The sequence below is a fragment of the Anopheles aquasalis genome, chromosome 2, assembly GCF_943734665.1.
Source record: "Anopheles aquasalis chromosome 2, idAnoAquaMG_Q_19, whole genome shotgun sequence".
In the NCBI taxonomy this organism is placed as follows: Eukaryota; Metazoa; Arthropoda; class Insecta; order Diptera; family Culicidae; genus Anopheles; species Anopheles aquasalis.
The window spans coordinates 42,787,501-42,808,700 of record NC_064877.1 but is presented as its reverse complement, the minus strand read 5'-3'; the positions used below and the strand labels follow the sequence as shown (position 1 = coordinate 42,808,700).

Genomic DNA, 21,200 nt, shown 5'->3' with positions numbered 1-21,200 from the left:
CTCACACACATACACACATACGATTCGGATAAGGCGGCACTGGGCGGCATGGCCACCCCATGACCATGACGATAATGATGATGTCGGTTGGGACTCCGGGTGATCGAGGGAAGGGAATGGCCCCAACCGAACTGGAAGACGAAACGAAGTCGAAACCGAACTCTCATCTCGCTTCGGTCACGCGCTGGTACCATGGCAACGGTGAGCTCGGTTAGCATTCGGGTGCTGCCTCGATCCCCCGCCCGGTACTACTGCCGATCGATAGGACCACCGAGAGGCCTGAGTTCCGTTCCCACAGGTGAGCGCCCACCGCTGGGCTGGCTGGATGAGATTGTAGCCGGAAACGGCGCGACCAGCCAGCCAGCCAGCCATGCCAGTCACCCGTCTTGGAAATGAGATGATCGACCGGATATACAGAGGATTGGCGCGGCGGTCTGAGCAGCGGGGCGGACAGAATGGATTCTGTCATTCCACTGCCTCTCTCTCTCTCTCTCCTCCTCCTCTCTCTCTCTATGGAAGGTAAATCGGGAGCAAGGACTCACGGCGAGCGGCACAGTCAAGCGGCAATGGCTGGCCCTTTATCTCTGGCTCCTCGTCCACGCTCGACTTCCGGCTTGTTGAAGAGGGTGAAAATTAAGTCCGTCCATGGAGCGTATCCGTGTGCATCGGCAAAAGACGGCTCGTTCCCTTCTTTCGCTGGCCACCTTCCCATCCCTCTGGGGGTTGGAGATGATAGGAACGGGTGGAAAAGTCCTCCGAAACCGAGAGTGTGCGAGTATGTTAGAGAGAGAGAGAGAGAAGGAGAAAGAGAAGCGCCGAGAACTGGCAAATGGCAATTGTTTCAGCTGGAGCAGCAGCAGCAGCAGCAGCGGCATCGAATGGCAGAAGGCTTCTTCTTTTTGTTTTAGCTTTTTTTTTGTTTTGGAAAGATAAAGGGGAGAGGGCGGACGATGGATTGTGGATGATGCCTTCGTTCCCGTGTTTTATCCATGGCTCTAGGAGCTGGTGGAGGGATGATGGGGGAGCCTTTGCCAGATGACGCACGACGAGGGCACGAGGACGGTGACGGCTGCTATCTAGCTCGCGGTCCCTTCCATCGCGCCAGAAAAGGCAAGTTCTGCAGGAAGGCCAACCACCACCACCACCACCACCACCAGCGGCACCTCAAGTGGTCGTGGTTTCAAGTGGGCCGCTTTGAAGGACCGGAAGATGAGAATGAGCTCCGCGATTCCACCCGCCCCCGCCAACCCAAACTTCAACTTCTCTTTCAACCCTCCGGGGTGGGAGGCAGCCATTCCGCGCGTAATTATTATATGTGCTGAAGGGGGAGGGGGAAGGACGCGGATGAGGGATGAAGACCGAGAAGGGTGGCACTTTGATCGTGCCATCCCGGGATCACTCTCTCTCTCTCTCTCTCTCCGGCGGGGTTGATATTTGTCTGGGTAAAAGTTTTGCTCCAGCAGCAGCTGCCCCACCGCTTAACCGACCCTTAACCGACTCTCGTTTGTTGGCTTTTGCGTGCGAATTTCCTGCGTCCAGAACGACGCACATCTCCGGTCTTGGTCTTCGTCATCGCCATCGTCGGGCGTTGTTGTTGTTTGCTCCGTGGCGCGAGCACCGGTACGCGGGTGCGTGCCATCAGATTCCGAATCCGAGAGCCACCAAAAGTTAGATGAAAGTGTTGGGGAAGAGAATGAACGGAAAAAAAGAAAGAAAAAAGAAAAACCATTTGTCCCGACCGGCCGACGATTCTGGCAATCAAAGAAACCTCCAATGGCCCTCGAATGCGTATAAATGGAAAGTTTGGTCCCTCGGTGACGTCCGGGGAAACGGTTTGGACACTTTCGGCAGGGAACAATTCAGTGGTCCCGGTGCTGGGGTGACCTGGCTTCCGTGGCCAGGCCATCATTAGCCAGCATTAATTAGCAGAGGACGTGGGGGAAGGCCGGTGGAGCAGGAGAAGGTGCGTTGTGGTTTGCACCTTGCGTTCAGTCCAGGCTTCCGGTTCTGGTGGTTGAACATGTCGAAGTCGGTTCGGTGACCATCAATTACTTCCACTGGTTCATCGTAACGACACGGGGACAGACAGCGGAGATCCTTCTCCGAAACTAGCTCCATTGGAGATCCAGATTGAAAAGGAAGGAATGAAAAACCATCATTTTCCCCGGCCAACGACGTCCACGATGGCGTTTTCCCTCCCGAAGCATGTGATGCAGCGAGACACACAGTAGCCTGGCTAGAGCATCATCCCCATCATCATCATCATCATCATCCCAGGCCAACTTGGATGCGAATCCGTGTCTGTGGTGGTGCTTGAGCACTCATCCTTCCTCCAGCTTCCAGTGAGTGGTGCATGGGCGCGCGAGCGCGCGCGCGCGTCTCCGAAGTCACTCACTACGAGCGTTCCCGGGCGATCTGGCGTCGTCGTCGTCGTGTTCGTCGTCATCAGGGATGGATCGTTTTGGGGGTTGAATCTTTAGTCGATTTTCGTCGGCCGAGCTGTTAACAGTGGGCAGAACCGTTGCGTCCCGTTGTGACTAGCCGCTGCCACTGCCGCTTCCGCCGTCACCGTTACCGTGACCGCGTACCTGTGTGCTACAGAGGAAGCCAGCCAGGAGCTAACCGAAGGTGGTCCCACCGCCTAGAAGGTGCTATCCGGCCAGTTGCTAGCTAGTGCGAAGGGTTCGTGTTCCTCGTTCAAGGACATTGCAACCAGACACACAGGGCGTGTGTGCGTGACAGGACACTCGGTGCTAGGAGCTTTTGTGGCTCCGTTCTGCGATCCTGACATTTTGTTAAAAAAGATATTAGAGGGCCCTGTGGACGGCCCTGTGTGGAGGTGATCGTCGCGAGCTTCATTCGCTCCTCCGGGGCGTCCCAGGAGGATCAGAACGGCGACGACGACGAATCTGGATTGTGCAAAACCAAACGCTCGCGACGAACGCTTCGGGGGCGCGTGTGAAGCTGCTTTCAAGTGTCATCCGAGATGACACGCGGAGTCAGCGAAGTTAATCGTAGAAGGACCCAGGATTACAGTGACACGTTTGCGTGTGTGCGCTTGTGCTTGTGTGTGTTCGTGTGCACTGGGTGGATATCACTGGAGGAATGCTCAAAGCCAGGATCTCTGTCTGTGCGACGTGCCAGACGCTTTTCATCGCCAATCCTGCCAATTGCAAGGACACTTTCGACACTTGGCGAACACACAGACAGTCAAAAACACACACAGAAACAGACACGCAGACAGACACAGTTGAACACCGACTATTAATGTGCCATCCCGCGTGTGGTGTGGTTTGTGATAAGCGCGACCGAGACATCCATCCCTGGAGAGTGTGCTCCTGACACCTAAGCACAGGAGCTTCACGCCTTGTGCTGTGGACAACCACGAGTGGAATCAAGTGGAAAGCTGCAATCGCGGCACGCGTCGTTTCATCATTGTCGTCAGAAAATGAAGTCCACGTTTTTACGAGCTTTCTATCCGGTTGGAACCGTATCCCGGGCCGCGGTATCACAGAGTGTCTACGTGGAGTAGTATCATCGTTACCGGAGTTGTCTATTCGTGTGAATTCACCACCTCCATTTACGTGAAACGTGAAAATAGGATCACTTCTCTTGCTCTTCTTCTTATAAATGGGCTGGCACGACGCAACACGGGATTTGTAAATTGAAAATGACGATCAGATCGAGGTCGCTCTCCGTGAACCACTCTACGGAACACTTGGACTAATTGTTTTCGTTCCGGTTCCTCCGGATTTCACTTCTCCACTCGTTTGCATGAACCAGAACCCGACAGATCCGGGGCTGGGATAAGGAGTTGCCGCTATTTAGCACGCGTCATCCAACGGTGGTGGTCGCTTTCCAATCGATTACTCTTCGCATTGATCGACGGTAATGGACCCCGGGGGTGATTGCGTGAGAACGGAATTTTTGGACGGGGAGCAGCTATTTGCTTGTTGCTACTGACTCGCAGGCCGAGGCCAATGAACTCCAAAGTTCATTTTCTTGGGTAGTTTCTGAGCGTGTGGCGTGGACTCGGAATAGTGTAACTGGAAGCGCAACAAGCGCTCGATAAAGCCATTCGATTGCGTGCCTTCATTACATGAGCCAACCCAGACGACCTCCCGATGCCCGATGCTCCGAAGGCTCATTATGGTCTCCCCCTTAATGGGTGTTTCGTTGTGCGTGCTCTGAACGCGGCCCGAGTCTATTTCGATTTCGTCTCAATTGGGACATAATTTTCACGCCGACTTCCTCCGCTTCCGCTTCGCACCGAGCACCAATACTAGCAGCTGCTGCTGCCTCTGCTACTGGCAAGCCTTTCATCGTGCCCAGTGACAGCGCCCGACAAACGTTCTCGCCGCGAGGAGCACTCGGTGCGCGTTAGAAACATGTTTATGTTTATCGGAGTGTATTAAGTAAACACATTACGCCCGTCTTCATCACTGGTTGGTGGGCTGGCTGGCTGGCTGGCTGGATTCCGAACGCGCTGTCAGTTCCACTTACTGACTGACTCATCCCGGCCGCCGGGTCCCGTGGCGGTGTGCTCGGAGGATGTTGATTTGAATTTTCATCTTCACGCGCTTCTCGCTCGCGAGCTATGTCGATTGACGAATGTCGTGCACGTGGTGGGACTTGCGCGACTTTACACGTCGATAAACGCGCGCTCCCGGAATCCGAATCGCTCCATTTATCGACATCAACGATCCCGCCTGGGTGCCTTTCCCCGTCTCCACAGCGTTCCGAGGGCGGCGTTCCGGTGGAAATCGTTTCGAAATCGCTTTCCACCGCCACCGGCAAAACGGTGCCGCGCGAGAAGATTATCATTAATCTTCATCGAAAGATGAATCACTTTTGCGATTCCGGATTGATTGGGTGTGCCGTGTCCTGGTCTGCTGCTGCTGGTGTTGCTGGTGGTGTGTCGTGCTGAGCGCTTCACTCGCACACTGGTACTTACACCGACCACGGAGCCGTACATGAGTATGGGGAGTGAAATTGAAAGGAAAATTGTTTTCTCGTCAGCAAATATTTACCCCGGGGGCGGAGGGCCCTAGAGGAAGTTGTGCAACGGAAGGACGGTCTTGTAATACTTTCCAATACACAAGTCCACAGTGCGGTGGCTCCGGCGGAGCAGCTTTCGCTGGGGTAGTCATTCATTAAAATATTTTACATCTGCTGTTGCTACTTCGTACTGTTTTATCTCGTGGAGTTTGGAGAGGTTTGGAATTTCAATTTCCATTTCGATTTATTAAAAATTTCACACCCAACGGGTAGCGATGGCATTATTGGAGGGGTACTTAAGTCTAATGTGCACGGACAGAGACAGCCAGGAATGACAGATTGTGCTCTAAGACACTTAGTGAGCTTCTATGTGTCATAGGGGCCATTACCTTACTCAACAATGTATCTATATATTGTAGAAGCTCATTCTGCCTCGTGACTTTGCGCTGGATACTCTAAAATATTAGGCAGCCGTAAGACAGCATCTAACAAACATTAGAACAGGGGTCTCAAGCTCGTGGACCGCGGCAACGTCCTTGGTGTATATTTATGTTGATTTTGGTAATTAATTGTATGTTCTATGTAATTTTATTCTATGCATATGCTGGAATTGAAGATTGGTGATGTTTCTATTTATCAGATTATTTGGCAATTTCAATTTCTATAACAACCCCCGAAAAAAAGTAGGCAATTTTACCGGTTACCAGGCGCCTCCATTATCGAGTTTCGGCAGCGGAGCTACACCATTTCGTTTTCCCGGCGTGGCGTGGGACCATTTTTGGAATTATCTTTTCATCTCTGGCTACACAAACTAGCACCAGTTGCGGTTTGGTGGAAAAAGCTAATTTAATAAAGTCATACACCGCCAAATTATGTGATGAAAAGTATATCATTATGTTTCAGTACATCAGAGTAACTGCTCTGTAAGCGACCTTCCTATACCAGCCAATGCTCCTGTTCTCATGGTGTTAGCAAATACCCAAAGGTAACTGAAACTAAGAATTGAAAGACTGCTTCGAATACAATTATAATTCGAATTAAAATATCCCGCATCTGTAGCAAGATGCTCGATAAGTACACTAATATATCTTAAATGTTGGCACGTTGGCAATCTTTAGATTGAGCGTCAAACAACCTTCCCTATTGACGCCAATTTAATCCGCCCCTATCATAGCATAGATGCCCTCTTTCTCCCCATTACTGGCCATTAGACACGAAGCACGAAGGGTACGAAGTGCGATTTATGAGACGCACAAACTGAGCCTAAACGCAGAATCGATGGCTCGATCAGTGCCACCGCTATAGTACCACATTCCTCTTATTAATAAGTAACGCTTGCCACGCTGGCAACGCTGGCAAGAAAGTTCCGGCATCCAAAAAGGGCTTCATGCGATGCCAGGCACGTAAGCTCATTTTAATAAAGAGAGAAAAATCTTACGAAAACAAGCCGAACCCAGAGTTCCAGTATCTAGTGCGCCGGGGTGTGAGGCGAAAATATTGGACGTTGCCTCGCCAAGCAAATTACATCATTTAGACCCTCGCCAAACGATCGGGACCGACTACGAGCTGCTGCTGCTGCTGCTGCTGAATATCTTTAATTGAATCTGAATGAGTTTCCCGCGCGGCCACTTTCCCGGCCAGCCTGCCAGTCACAGTCCACTAACCGTCGAGTGGCCAACGGGAGCGCAGCGGCGGTGAAGCGATTGCGTTTTGCCAAAGGATATAGATTGTTTCGATATTACTCGTTCTTCGGGGGGCCACCAAAAGGGGGGTAAAGCGGGAAAGGCGAAAGCCGATTGGATCGATAGCCAGCATTGGACGTCGACGTCGTCGTCGTTGGGCACGTCAGTTCCGGTCGGTTGTCGGGCTATCTTGCCGGCGTGTCTTGTCCGAATGGCCCCTAGTATGGTGAACGAGTGGCAGCAGCAGCAGCAGCAGCAGCAGCAGAAAAGTTACGTTAATAAGTTTGGATGAAATGATTAGTTGGGAGCAGCGCCAATGCTCCCTAGGGGAACCGGCACTAAACGGTGACCAGTCGTGACCGGTCGTTGTCGATGTGTCTGCAACATGTTCTGCCGATGGACGGTTCCGTTTCGGACGAGCACGAAACCGAGTTGAGTTGCGAACTCTAGTAATGACGAGTTGCGTATCCAAGTTTTGCTTTTGCTTTTGCTGCTGCTCTTCTTCTGCTTCTCGGAGCTGCTACTGGGTCCTTAAGACGTACTTTCGTTTCCGTTCCTCCAATGCTTTCATTATTTGCCTCACCCCAAACAGTCGAACAGGGCTCCGCGTTGGGGCTTGGAACTTTGTTTGTCGGTAGTTAGCATGAGAAGAAGTGCGAAGGGATGGAGAAAGGGTGCTTGGGCACACATTTTGGGTTCACTAGTTGCCGTGCTGTCCGGACGGTGCTGGAGCTGGAGACCAACTTTCTTGCGCGCACCACAACGCTCGGATCGACGCTCCGTGAGCACGCGAGTGGCACCCCCACCGATCAACCGTTTGCGTTTTAATGGCGCCACTTGTCGTCGGTGCCAAGGGGGGGGGGGGGGGGGGGTGGAAGGGGAGTAGGCTGGAAAGGAGGAAACGGCTGGTCGCTATCGAGGGGTGGTGTCTTGAGATTGCGCCACCATTTCGTGCATATTGTTTTGTCGTTCTTTTTGTGTTGTGGGGAAGGAGTTTCGTTTTTTTGTGTTCTTCTTTGCGCTTCTTATCATGACGTTGCGCAGCACACGTAGACGTAGCGTGACGTACATTTACATAACATGCGCGTCCCAGTATGTGTTTGGTACTTTTGGAAAGTTCCCTAGACTCCAAGCGCATTGCATAACACGACCGTTGCTCGTTGCTATTTGTTTCGAAAGAAGCACGCCTGGCATGTATTCTTGGTGCTGCTGCTGCTGCTGCTGGTGGCTGGATGGAAAAAGGATTCTGGAAAAGAAAAGCAAGAGAGAGAGAGAGACCCTGTCTCACCCTCTGCAATCCCTTAAGGAGTGGCAATCCCTGAGACAAACTTCTGCTTTAACACACATTTCTCGCTTCATTAGGAATGGTCAGACAACAGACGCTTGGCATCACCAGCACCGGCCGGTCTACTCGCATCCCGGAAGCTCACTGATAGAGAGCGCATCTCTTCCGCTCTCTCTCTCTCTCTCTCTCTCTCTCGCTGGCTAACGTTCATCGTGATTTAATCAATTTTTGACAAACAGCAAAACAACAAACTTTTCCCTCGTCAGCAGTTTGACTTTTGGCCACAAGCCTTTCCCGTCCGTCCTCCGCTCAGCGATTGGAGCGGAAAAAGGGAAAAGGCTACTAAAGGGAGAGGCGTTCGGTCACCCTAACCTCCCCTTCCCATCCTAAGGCCGATTAGGGCAGGTTGGTGGTTGGTGGTTTGTTGGCGGTCGCCGAAAGTGACAATGGCCATCGGTGACCGGGGAATAGAATGTAGACGCAAAATCGCAAAAGCGCCTACCCCACACTTCCACCTGTCACCTCACACCCTCACACCCCACCACAAAACACCCCCTGTTCCCTTGGAAAATGTCCCTCTCGAAGACAAAAGAAAAAGGAAAGGGAAAAGTTTGCAACAGTTTTTCGCTCGGAACGAATTAGGCAAATCGGAACGAGCGCCGGGTTCCGGTGGCAGGGGGATTACGTTCACCAACCTTCCCCGCCTCTCCCCTCCCCCAAAATCGGGTGCTGAATGGGATGAAGAAGGGTGCTGTGGCCGTACGGTCACGCTGAGCCGTTCGGCCGTTTTTCGCCGGTCTCGTAAATCATCATAAATAAAATCACGGGAAGTTGATAGAAAGTGTGTTCGGTTGTTTCTCGGTGCGCGTGTGTGTCAGCGGGAGGGCAAATCTAACAAAATGGAGGTTAAATGTGCTTTATCGTTTCGGGGCGCGATAAGCGAAGCGTATGAATCACCCGGCCCATGGGACTCTCTGTTCCAAAGGAGAAGTGATTTCATTCCAGCATTTTCAACCGTGCAAACCAATACACATGTACCGCTAGAGGCGGAAATTGATTGGCCAGAACATGGGTATTCTTTTGGTGGTGCAAAATCTCTGTGTAATGTGTTGACGATGCTCAAACACACACCCATACACCAACAGGTCCGAGATGTGATCATTCCCGCTTCAGGTCGGCGCGTGGGGAAGAGTGCGTGGCGCAGTGGCCCATTGAGCAGGCGCTTGAGAAGGAGCTGGCCTGCCGCTTTCTCTTGCTACGGGACGGAATTCCCAAATTAGCTACGCCAGTTGAGGAGTGGCCTCGAAAGGGGGGGGGGGGGGGGCCCACACACGCCCGCACCTCAAGTGGTGTCTCTTCTTTGCCATCGGATCGATGCTTTCTTTTTCTTTCTGGTTCCGGCTTGATGCCTGGTGCGAGAGGATAATCGCTCGCTCACTCGCGCAAGCGGAAGGAGTGGCAAAGCGGAGGGGAGGGTGTTTCAAGTGCCAGACTTTGATGGCGCAGCAGCTCCGGAGCTCATTGAAAAGGGAAGAAAAGAGGAATGAAGCTTACGCATTCCTTCACCGCTAGGTGGCTGGCGGGTCGGCTGGCTGGCTGGCTGGCTTCATTCAGACCAGATAACGGAGTCTGAGGGGCAAAAACTGTCTATCAAAGCGAACGAATGGGGGCACGAAATGGGATGGGATGAACTCTTGAGTTTTCTAAAGCATCCGTACCGCGGACAATGGCGACACATTGGGTACGCACGCGATTTCTTTTTTCTTGTGTGCAAAAAACGAACACCGCCGAGGTTCGTTGAAGTTCTGCGCCAATCTGCGCCAAATCATCTGCCGTTTCTGATGGGCATCCTTTCCTTCCTTCTTTGTTAAATTTCAGAAGAAGAGACAAAGTATTGAGCGTCCGTAGCATCGCCGAGTATTGCAGCAAGACGGACGATAGCGATAAAATCGATAAAAACGGATAAATAATTCTAATCCATCCGGTGCGGTCCAGAGCTGGAACATTCTGCTTTTCGCTGGGCTGGTGTACGATGTGTGAAGACAGTGGCCAAGCTAAGCAGGGCGATGCTGTCGGTGCATTTTGTGATAGCGGACAAGAAATGCTTGTTGTTTTTCGCTCGCTCGCTCGTGGATCGTTTGGAGATGTGGTCGGTGGAAAAGTTATTTTTAAGCTTTTAAATTCTTTTCACTGTCCGGTTCGAGGGCCGATATCGGCAAGCATTCTTCTACGAGGTGGCATTCGAGGTGATTTGAAATGATCGATCGATCGATAATGATTTGAATTGGGGTGGTGGTGGTGGTGGGGGTGGTGGTGTTGTGTGTTTTGGAACCGGTTTGTCGAAATGATGAAGACGTTATCTTCTGCAATGTTCCCGTCGCATATGAACGGTGGACGGTTTAAATAAACGTTTCTAAGTTCGTAGTTTGAACAACTATACGATAGTTGGCATTGTGCTTATCGTTGAATGATGATTTTCAATCGTGAACCAATTCGTACTTGAAAGATGATTACTTTTCCGGACAAACTCCTTGATCCTTGGCCCTCGGTGGTACCGCTTTCGTTGAACTCGAGCTCATTTTATGCTCAAAATTATTTTTCTTACCGCTTCTGCAAAACCGGGAGCTTCAAACTTCACATTTCAACAGATTTCTTGTTGTTGTTTGCTCCTTATTTTTCATTTGAAAACATGGTTCATTCTGTTTAAAAGCAAGATCTCATTTGCTTCTAGGCCATATTCCTCCAAGAATGGTTCAATGGTAGCGTTTTTTTTTGGAATGTTCCCCGAGGCGCGAGTGTTTTCGTGCTCATCGTTTACGCAAGCTACACTTGTTCCAGGTTGTGTAAGCTTTTGAGCTACCACCTGTGCCCAAGGGCTCTTAAGTAGCAACTCCACCAGGGAGTCTCCTCATCATCACGGCTCGCATTTCGTTGGCTTTACAATTTGTTGCTCCGGCAAGGCCAGCTCCCTTGGCCGGGCTACAATTTTGGCAGATTTATGGAGCAATATTGCAATACCAGAATCGAATATTGCGACCCATTATCATAACCAGTGAACCGCAATCAATCGAATGGTTCCGGAGATGTGGTCTCCAGTAGTACCTCATTGCCATCGCACGATGCTATAACGATGCTCGCACGGTGGCACTCATCGCACCACCTGCCTACCAAACCGTTACCGTCACAATTACGTAGCATAAATTCGTTGTGGCTTTCTGGGTGAAGGTTGGGATACATAAACCACCGTGAAGAGGAGGGGGTGGGGGGCATTACCGGTCCAAAAACCGAGCCCAGCAGCAGCAGCCATGCTGCAGGTTTGCATCCTGGTGTGTCGGGTTGAAAATCAGCCAACAAGATAATGGTGCCCCAGAATAGGGTGTTCATTTGGCACCGGGAGCGATTATGTAGCAGAAAGTCATCAGTAAAACACCCTTTCCCAGCACATGCGGGTGTCAGGAGGTCACAAGATGGATGTACCTCACACCAAATTAATATTAAACGCGAGGTGATCATGATTTAAAATAATTTATTCATGCCATGGACACGGCTCCGCTTCCGCTGGTTCCGCTGCTACGGGTTACGTTGAGCGCACCAGCGCCACCGCGAGCTGGCTGGTCACGCGCTAATGAATATACCCTCGCCACGTTGCCACAAATACATTTACCGTTACCGGCACGGCAAGGGGCCCGAGGAAGCGGAAGTGTCGAAAGGAGAGAGGGATCGAAAGCATCCGAACCAAACCAGACATCCGAGCTGATGTCGTGGCTTTTCCACTCATACTATTTGCTGCCGGAGGGGTTTGAAGCGGTGGGTGGTGGGATTGAGGTTGTACAAATTAAATGGATATTATAGAAAATAGTGCCAACGCGCCATTGTCGTCGTTCAGCCACGGAATCATCGAACATTCCTGCCCCGGCAATTCGCCGATGGCTTACGTTTTCAAATGCGATGCTAATGGGTGCAGACCATCCAATGCCGGTCCAACGAAACGGGTCAAGAGCTGTTCTTGGGTTCTACTTCCATCCCCCGTGGTACCGATCGCTAATTTGCAAACGGATTTGCTTGTTTCAAAAGCGGTTCGTTTGCTAGCTGAGCATACAGTTATGCAAAACAAGTGTATTCATCCATCTTGAGGATACTGGATGAAGAATTCTTATTCTGGTCGGGGGAGTTTGGTTGATTCAGTTGCAGTTTACGTAGCCCTAACGATTGATTTTTTTTGTCAAGTGGTGACCATGGAGCATAATCTTCGAAAAACTTTTCTCGTTATTCCATCGCTGAAATGGAATTCTACTACATCATTACAACTGCTTGTTTTGAAAAATATTCTAGATGAAATTCTAAGTATTGTGACTGTACATTGAGCAATGAGATGACTTGTCGCTAATTATGTTTGGTCAAAGCACTTAAACAGTCTTCTTTCAAACTATCACGGAATAGAAATCGGTCAGATATGCATACTGGATCCTGTTCTATGATCAATTGTCTAACAAATGTCGTTTTATTTCATCTTTTATTGAACATTATGACTTTAAAAGAAATTATCTTTAATTCATATTAAATTTCCATCCTAAGCTTCTTTCTTAATCCTTATCCTAAATTTGGACATTTGCTTAATCATCTATCCACCTGGCCAAACTCTATTATGCAGTGAAAAAGACGCCTTTCTCATGCTGTAATTGCTTTTTCTATGCTTCGTTTTAAATATTTATTTGTGCGTTGAAGAAACGTTTTAAACTACTTTTAGCAAACTCTGCTTTACGTACCTGAACATTTGAGAATAGAAAGTGAAGTTGGTTTGAATTTTAGAAGAAAAATGTTTACTCTTTGAACCAACCAGGAGTGCGTTACGTTAAGAAATTACACATTTACTAACCATAAAAGAAACTCCAACATCTTCACCCGTTAGTTGGAACAACATTTGGAAACGGTTTTGGTTCGGCCACACCACGCCATTGAGCAGTGTTGCGTCGAAAAAATTGATGGATGGAAACGGGAATGCCTCATAAATCTACCCACCCTCCGGAATCACATTGTATTGTCGTATTTTATCGGAGAGCATATTAAATTATTAGCTCATGTTGTTGGCGATAAATAGCGTGCAAGGCGATGAAGGTGGCGGCGGCGGCGGCGGCAAGTAATCTGTCTCGGGGCCGAAGCGTGCGACATATGATTGGTATCGTCGGGTGCAGGGCCACCGGCCACCGACCGCCGATTGCCGTATATCCTTTAACCCGCGGTGACCTTTAGACCAAAGTGGTCCGGCGTTTCATCCGGTAGGACCGGAGGCGCTCCAATAAATCAGGCCCGTATCAGAGAATGGAGTGCGATGGTGGGTGGGTGGCTGGGATTGGGAAGGGCTTGGGTGATAAATTGAATGCCCAATCAGGCGGAAAACCTTGAGGTAGCAGTCGAGAGTTGTGAGCAGACACAAAGACGCGGGCCCGACGAGGCTACTGTTGCCTCTCTCTCTCTCTCTCTCTCTCGGATTGGATTGCATATCCGAAAGCAACATACGCGTGTGATGTCAGTGTGTATGTGTGTCTGAAGAAGCGATTGATTTATCTTCTGTTCCTACAGCCTCACAATCCTCCCTTTTTCCCCTTCAGTGCTGAGGAAAAACACTAGACTCTGAATGCTGGATGCTGGAGACCGGGGATGGAGCGACCTTCCGAAAGGAGGGAACAAATAAGGCAAACCCACACTATTCCGGTGTGTTGGTGGGTGCTGCTGGGAGTACGGTCTTCTGCTTCCTCACTTTCGAACCATCGACCATTGAGCATTGGGAATGAAAACAAGTTTCAAAAGTCGTCCATGAAATGATGGTAGCTCGTTGGATGCTCCAGAGGCCGAAAAGAGTCACCAACGGAGCCATCGCTTCCACATACGGCCCTTGAATGCTGGTACCGATATCTGGGCCTTTGGCTGAAGAAGCCTTCGGTGGAGAGCTGCCGAAGTCGTTGGTTGGTAAATGAAACCCTCGTTAAGCGACCCGCCCCACTTGATGGTGGGCGTGAAAGGCCAATAGACTACGGGGTAGGGACACGGCAGTGCAGACCAGGACATGCCAGAGCGGGTGCCTAGTTTTCGGTTTAACAGCACCAGCAGTAGCATCATCATCCCGGCCTAGCTCACCCTATCTCTCAGTGAAATTGAAGATTTTGAATGATGTAATCATCTCGTTCTCGCGATCCTTTGCTCCACTGCGGTGCCATCCGACGACGACAACGACAACGACGATGACGCGGTGTAGGCGTTGGCAACAGCCAATGGCAATACCATCGCGACACACGACCGTACAGGCGCAACTGAAATGGGTCACCGGATCCCTGCCTGGGCCCCTGGGCCGCTGAGCTAGCTTGGCATGGCTCTTCTCGGGGGGGATGGTCGGGGTTGGTGATGCGAGTTCAGGGGATGCACACCAGCACACGTGGGTGCCAGACCAGGGGACCTGGTTGGCTGACCGTGGTAACGAGAATTCGCTCAACCGGAAAATAGTTCATCAGTTTGGAACCGGAGACCGGCTTGTTAATTGCCTCCCTTCTTGGCGACTACCAACCCTTCCTTCACCCGAAAATGGTCCCCATGCGGCAATCCACCGAGAACTCGGATTCGACTCGTTGGCCAACTAACTCTCCCTCCCTTCCTCACACACTCGCTATCTGTTCTTTTTGTGGGCGAACGAGTTGAGGTGGAAAGTTTGGAGGAAAATAATTATTCTAAAACTACTCATTAGCTAAGTGCTGAGAGGTTTTGTTGGAAGGGTTTTGTATCACGAGACGAGTTTTAGTTGCAGATATGTTTCTGCGGAATCCAGTGAGAGTAGAATGGGAGTAGCAAAAGGGCAAGACATTTAATTTAAAGAAAAGGCCCACCTCAATTGCTCAATAGACCCTCCTGCGGGGATCTCTGCAATGGCAAGCGCTACTCTGTTTGCCTCGCATTGGCAACGCTCTGCAGCAGTGAACTCGTACAGGTACGGAGGACCACCACCAGGGGAGACATCTTTTACTTACTCTCGATCATGGCTAACAGCATCTTGGGACGAGATTTATACAATGATTACCCGTGTTTTAGTGTTGCCGATTCTGCTTTCTTTCCCTTGTTGGTTGAGTTCTACGGCACCAGGGCCCCGAATGGAATGACAGTTTCATTTACTTTTCACGGCCTCTTACGATGTCGGTTGCATAATTTACCCAACGACAGACTTTGTTTTGTGCTTTGGACGAGACGGACTCCGGACTGAGGATCACCCCTTAATGCCGTGTTTAATAATTAAGCGAGCACAGTTCGCGGTCCGCACACCGCTCACCTCTCCGCTTGATTGGCCATCTTTCTCGCCTTTCCTTCTCAGCTAGAACCCATTCTGTTCTGCCGAAGGGCGGCGTAAAGTACTAAGTCCGGTACTAAAAGATCCCGCCGGGATTTTGCACCGGGATAAGGTTGATGAGGAATAGAATCGTAAAACCTTGCTTGGTTATCACTTGGCCGGGTGACGTAGAAAGCAAGCGAGCGAGAGAATAAGAGCAAGGGTAAAAGAGGAAAAGAAAAATCAACTTCCGGTGACGGTACGGGGCGAGGTATCCATCCTTGCCGGTATTCTTGCACCGTTGGTTGACCTTCGGAACGAACGAGTTCCCGCTGGTGGTGGTGGTGGTGTTGTTGCTGCCGCCTGCGTTGGAAGGTTAACGAAGGGCAAGTAGCAGCGCATGATTCCGCTTATCCTTCCGGCGCGAGGTTTGGGGAAAGTGTTGTTGACCTTGTCGTACGGCACGTCAGCCCGGGACGGGGCTACGTCCAAAAGCTACGACCCAGAACTCAGAACAGAACAGCAGAACAGTGGAACGAACGACAAGAACTCGCGCAAGAAAGTCAACGCGACGAACGCGAAGGTAATTTATCAAATGGGAAAAACGTCTCCATTTCGTTCCGTTCGAGTGCCCAACGGAGTGGCCCGTGGGGGAGGAGGGGGTGGGGTAGGATGGAGGTTTTGAAGTAGGTTCACTAGCCTCCCCGGGTCTGTAACCAGAGGCACTTGAATATTCATACAGGTGAGAACGCATGTGGCCGCATTTCTCGAGAAGTCATTCCAGAAGTCTCGTGGTCGCGGTCACGGACAACCGACGCCTGGAGACGCCCCATTTGCATTCGTCCGTCGTCCGTGGCTGCCATTAAGACCGGAAACCATTGGAAAAGGGGAGAGAGAGAGAGAGAGTGATGGTGTTTGATGATGAACCTGGGGCGAGTGCAGAGTTTTCAATCCATCAACTCTGAAAATCTGGTGGATTTCGAGCATTACGCAATCCGCGGAGTCGAGGCCCGGAATTCAATTGAGCTGAACGGATTGAACGACTTGGATCGATTGGATTCGAGGCAATAGTGGACGTCGCTCGATCTATACGGGCTCCTAGCTCCCTTCTGTCGCCGCCAAATTGATTTTGGTCCGAGGTTAAATAATTTAATCTTGGAGCGACCGGACCGCTCCGATGTAACCGGTAACCAGACTGTCGGAGGCGGTTCTTTAATGTCCAGTCCGAACCGGGGCCGAGGATATCAGCTTTCGGTGTGTTAACCACCATTAACCATCATCATCATCCGCATCATCATCGACATGAACAGCGTCTGGTCGTGTTCCGAGCGATCTCGATGCTCTGACGTCCGTGGGCCATGCCGTGGAAGGCAGGATATCGATTTCTGGCACGGACCGACACCGAGACCACGTCGCTGATCAAATCCCCTTCGGTAGCACGGTGCGGTGCGGTACCGTGGTCCTCTCGTGGGTATCGGTTTACTCGTGCTACCCATACCCAGATGGTTCCGGTTCTCTCTCCGTTTCCGGGGAATGGGACCGGGAGGAGTGCCACGGTGCCACGGCATCTGTCGATGATAGATGCCGCTGATTGTAGATAGCTTGTGAGCTCGCGTCGAACGCCAGAGGACGAGGGCCGAGGTTCAACCACCTGAAAATGGTTAGCTTTTCGAGCCAAAAACCCCAAACCCCCGAGCATTCGAGGCCTGTCACTCGAAACATGCTACGTGTGCGTGCTTCCCCCCCAAGTGCTTCCTACGCGTTTCGATTCGACAAAATCGATTCACCGAACGCCGGGATTGTGGCCAACTACATATGCTTCATGGCTATGCTAGGCCATGGCCGGTTTCATCGCCTACGGCAGGACAGGCAGGCAGGCAGGCAGGACGGGCACGTTATGAATCGTGAGCGTGAAGATGCTCACGGAACCATTATGCTTTACTTCGACTGGGACTGGGCGTTCGTAACAGCATACCGTTCCGTTTCCCGGGACGGCCTATATCCCCTTTTCAACGCATTTTACGATCTCATTTTGGGCTCGTTCGCTTCGCTCGCTTGCTATGTTCGTTGCCATGGAACGCCACGGAGCGCCACGGTGTACTGGAGGTTCCCTTGCCCGTTGGGGGTTTTTGGCGAAAGGAAAGGGAAAGATTCGTTGAATTGATGTGCGAACGTGCGGGTTGGTGAGTATTAAATGTTGCCAAGGGCCAAGGGGTGGCCACTTACTCACACGCATAGACGCACACATATGGGCTGTCGATGGAGTGGAATGGTCCTGGTACGACCATTCCGTTCGTCTATTTATGAGACGAAACCTTCCGCTACCTGAACCTGCGAGTGCTGTGCATCATTCGATCATGCTTTCGATCGATGTAAAAGCCACGAATGTTTGGCGGTGTGTCTGTGTGCAGTGCATTTGCAATCAGCCCTGGAAGCACCGTTAATTATGAAACCATCCGAGGAGCCCTTGGAGCCCTTGGTGCCGAATCCTTGTAACTCGGACTCCAATTTCCAAACATTGATTCAGCCGGCGGACCGTACTGATGGTCAGCAATCGGTCGACACCGCGCCCTTCGGTAACGCGGATAAATTATGCCCTTGGCCGCCTGGCCGCCGTACAGACATTATCCTATTTCGGGGCCGAAAGTGAGGGGAGCAAGCAACGAGGAAAGCTAATCAAGGGAGCGACTTCTGTTTCACCGATTAATCTTTAGCAACTTTTCGAGCGCCGATCGAGCGTCGGCCTAGCGCCGGTCGCCGAAATTGCTGCATCGCGCGATGTCGCGAGCGAGAGAGAGAGGGGGAGAGGTGGCGTCTCGATGGGAGCCACAGATGGGCCGCCCATCATCAGGTGCCGGCCGCTAGTCTCTGATCGAAGCAAATTTATTTTAATAACGATTGGCTCATAAATTTTTCTTAATTACCTTCGCCCGGGGGTTGGCTGATGCTGGGCTGCCCAAGGTTCCTAGTTCCTAGCACGTGTTGATGTGCTTTTGGGGGGGGGGGGGGGGGGGGGCGGGCGCAGGGAAAGGGTAAAGGATTGTTGTGTCAGCTGGTGGGCAACGGATGGGCCGATTTGTTGGCTCACTGACTAGCAGTCAAGCAACCGGAACCAGGGTTTACGGCACTGCACACAACCTTATTTATTGTGTTCGCGTCGGATTCGTCGGCGCCTTTGAGTGATGGTCATTGCGTAACGTGTCGATCGGAGAGTTAACTGCGGGGCTGGGGGTGACATAAAGGGAATTTGTGTCCCAGGAGTATAGGTTCGGTTGGTTGGTGGTAGGTTTTTGTCTATTAAGCTGTTGGAAGACGGGATTTGTGGAGATAAATGTAGACAGTATTTGAATCGTGAATGAGCCTGTACTGCAGTACAAATCTATTTTTTGTTTGTGTTTTTCTCTAAATCTAAAGTACATAATTTGTAAAGACTCTGGGATCAACGGCATTACAGCAGCAAGTTTGTTTGATCTTCCAAAATGTTGATTTACATTTCTGAATCTATTTTATCGTTGGATCTTAAGAAAACTGCAGACATTGGACGCCACTGCTTCACACATTATGGCTTTATTGGGATACTTGGCATGAGATTTAAATTTCATGTGCCCTTGGGCATCCTTGCTCCTCGGGGCTGCACACAGCTGTATTTCGTTGGACATCACCTTTGAAGAAGTCTTTGTTTAATTCGGTATACTCTTGCAGGATCCAACAGTCACTAGCAGCAAATTTCATTAAGGAATAACTTAAAATTCTTCACATCAGTCTAACATCAAACGAACATGCAAATTATAAATTAAAAATGGAGCGTTTTTGCTCATATTTTGAAGAGAGATTCGGTTTAAGATTTGCTATATAACACGTCTCTAGCATTCAGCTGATCCAAATTGAATATGACGCAGCAGTTACTGCTCCTGCTCGTACCGCTACCGTTAGAGCGAAAATCCTGAAAAGATGCAATGAACTATGCAAACGGCTCGTTACAGACCAGACCATTCACGAGGCCCTGTGGCCCACACGCTCTCCTTCACGTACTGGATACATGAAACAGAGTTTTGAAGCGGCAATGAAGATCAAACGGCGCTGTGCGCCAACGTAAATATTTCGCACAAATCAAAACACACCCGATCGCTCCGTATCCGTCAACGCATCGCTTTTGAACGTCGTTTGAAGCGGGCTAGCGCGCCCCGGTTTTTTTTTGTTGAATATTTTTCATTTCGCTACCGTTCTTTTGAACGTCAAAAATGGCCTATGCACCAGGTCAGCTATCTTCTGGTCGTATCACATCGCACTGGAAATATGTTTGGAAAACAAAAGCGCAGCATTCCGTTTCGCGGAAAACAAGGAACGGCTAGCGAATGGAACAGATACAGCCGGTGGCCATACATATACCTTTTGCAGTACAAACGGCACCTCTTTCGCCTGAAATGAAAGGGAAGTAACATTTCAACCAGCAGTACCAACCGATGAAGTTGTGTTTTTGCTCAATTCCAACGTTCTGTTTCACTTTCATGGCTGATGCTGGGTGATGCGATGTCTGGCAAATTCAGCAGGCCCACCGCTCTGCTGGATTTGAAGATCGGTTTGGATTTTCTCATTTTCATAGAGTGTGTGGAAGCAACAGAGAGAACGAAAGGGGTCGAAAGGCAAGGAAAGAGATAACAAACACAGATAGGTGGATTGGTTCATCAAACAACACGGGAAGCGGAATCAATCCGGAGCCGAAGATTCGGATTTGCCCGTACACTGGCACTTGGCCAAGTCTCGGTTCTCGATCGAGTGCATTGTAGACGGGACGGAAATAGATCTAACCTCACCGCCGCCAGCAGAAGCAACATGGTTGCTTGCCACGGGGTTGAGCTGGTTTTTGGGCAATCCAAAACAGCATCAGATTCGCCAGACAACCCCGTAAACCTCCCCCTACGGGATAAGCGATGGAAGCGGCGATAAAATTCGATTTCAATCAGCTGTAATTTGGTTCCAACTTTGGTCTCGACCTTCCACTACCGCTTTCGGTGTCTTTCTCTTTTCCTTTCTTCTCTCGCTCGAATTTCCTGTCTTGGAACTTTCCCAGACAAGGTTTTGTTCGGTTATCGGTGATCGTTTCTCCAAACTAGACGCCGTTAAAATGCCGCGGTAGTGCCAACTGACTCGTGATATAAGCTCGTAAAGACGTGAGACAAACAATTGAAACGACGCGTCTTCGTAAGATACATTGTGGACATTAGTTGAATTGCAATAACGTGAAAAGGATTTTTCCCTCGACTAAAACAGGATCGTACCAGCAGCTTCTACAAACAGTGATCAGCAGCAGCAGCAGCAGCAGCAGCAGCGTGGTGTGCTGTGTTTGAGCGTTTTGTGCGTGACAGACACAAGGAGTGTGATTCCAGCAAAAAAAAAAAATAAATAACAGAACCGAAATTGAACCGATGGAAGTGGCTCAGTGACTCTGTTTCGTTTCGTGCGTGCGTGCGTGCGCTCGATGGTTGCGTTCCGTTGTCGTGCATTGAAGTTCCGTTCGGTGCGTTCAGTCTCGGTCGGTGGAGGTATCGATGTTTTCCGTGGCCATAGGATCCGGATTGATCGTCGTCGCTGAAGAAGCGGAGGAAGTTGGTGCCACCGTTGGGGCTATGACGGTGTGAAGAAGGTATCGTTGGTTGCGGTGAAGCACACAGCGTTGCCTGCGGTTGGAGCCGTCTGCTGAAGGAGCTGAGCGGCAAGAAGGAGCAGACGCAACGGGAGGGCGACAACAGACGAGCAGGACGACGACGACGACAGCAGTCCAGAGGGCGCCACGGTGCGCACACGTTGATAGCCAAAATTTGCCAAAACAGCTAGTTGAATGAGTAACAGTGCGATGGTGGCCGTAGCGATCTGCTGTATACTGGTGCTGCTGGCCGTGTTTATCGTGCTGATCATAGTGGTCGGT

The 21,200-nt window shown here is 50.5% G+C and overlaps 2 protein-coding genes across 8 annotated transcripts in view; both read left to right on the top strand.

The window, feature by feature from the left end:
- Window positions 1-21,200, top strand: part of LOC126569797 (uncharacterized) — an 80,811-nt gene that overhangs the window by 20,242 nt on the left and 39,369 nt on the right. The window lies entirely within an intron of this gene.
- The window catches only part of LOC126569834 (uncharacterized), a 22,623-nt gene continuing 3,926 nt past the window's right edge, over window positions 2,504-21,200 (top strand). The window contains exons 1-2 of the mRNA XM_050227216.1: window positions 2,504-2,648; window positions 20,546-21,200. The exon at window positions 20,546-21,200 is cut by the window's right edge and continues 3,926 nt beyond it. Coding sequence (XP_050083173.1) covers window positions 21,114-21,200 — 87 coding nt within the window. The 5' untranslated portion in view covers window positions 2,504-2,648; window positions 20,546-21,113. The remainder of the gene's footprint in view (window positions 2,649-20,545) is intronic.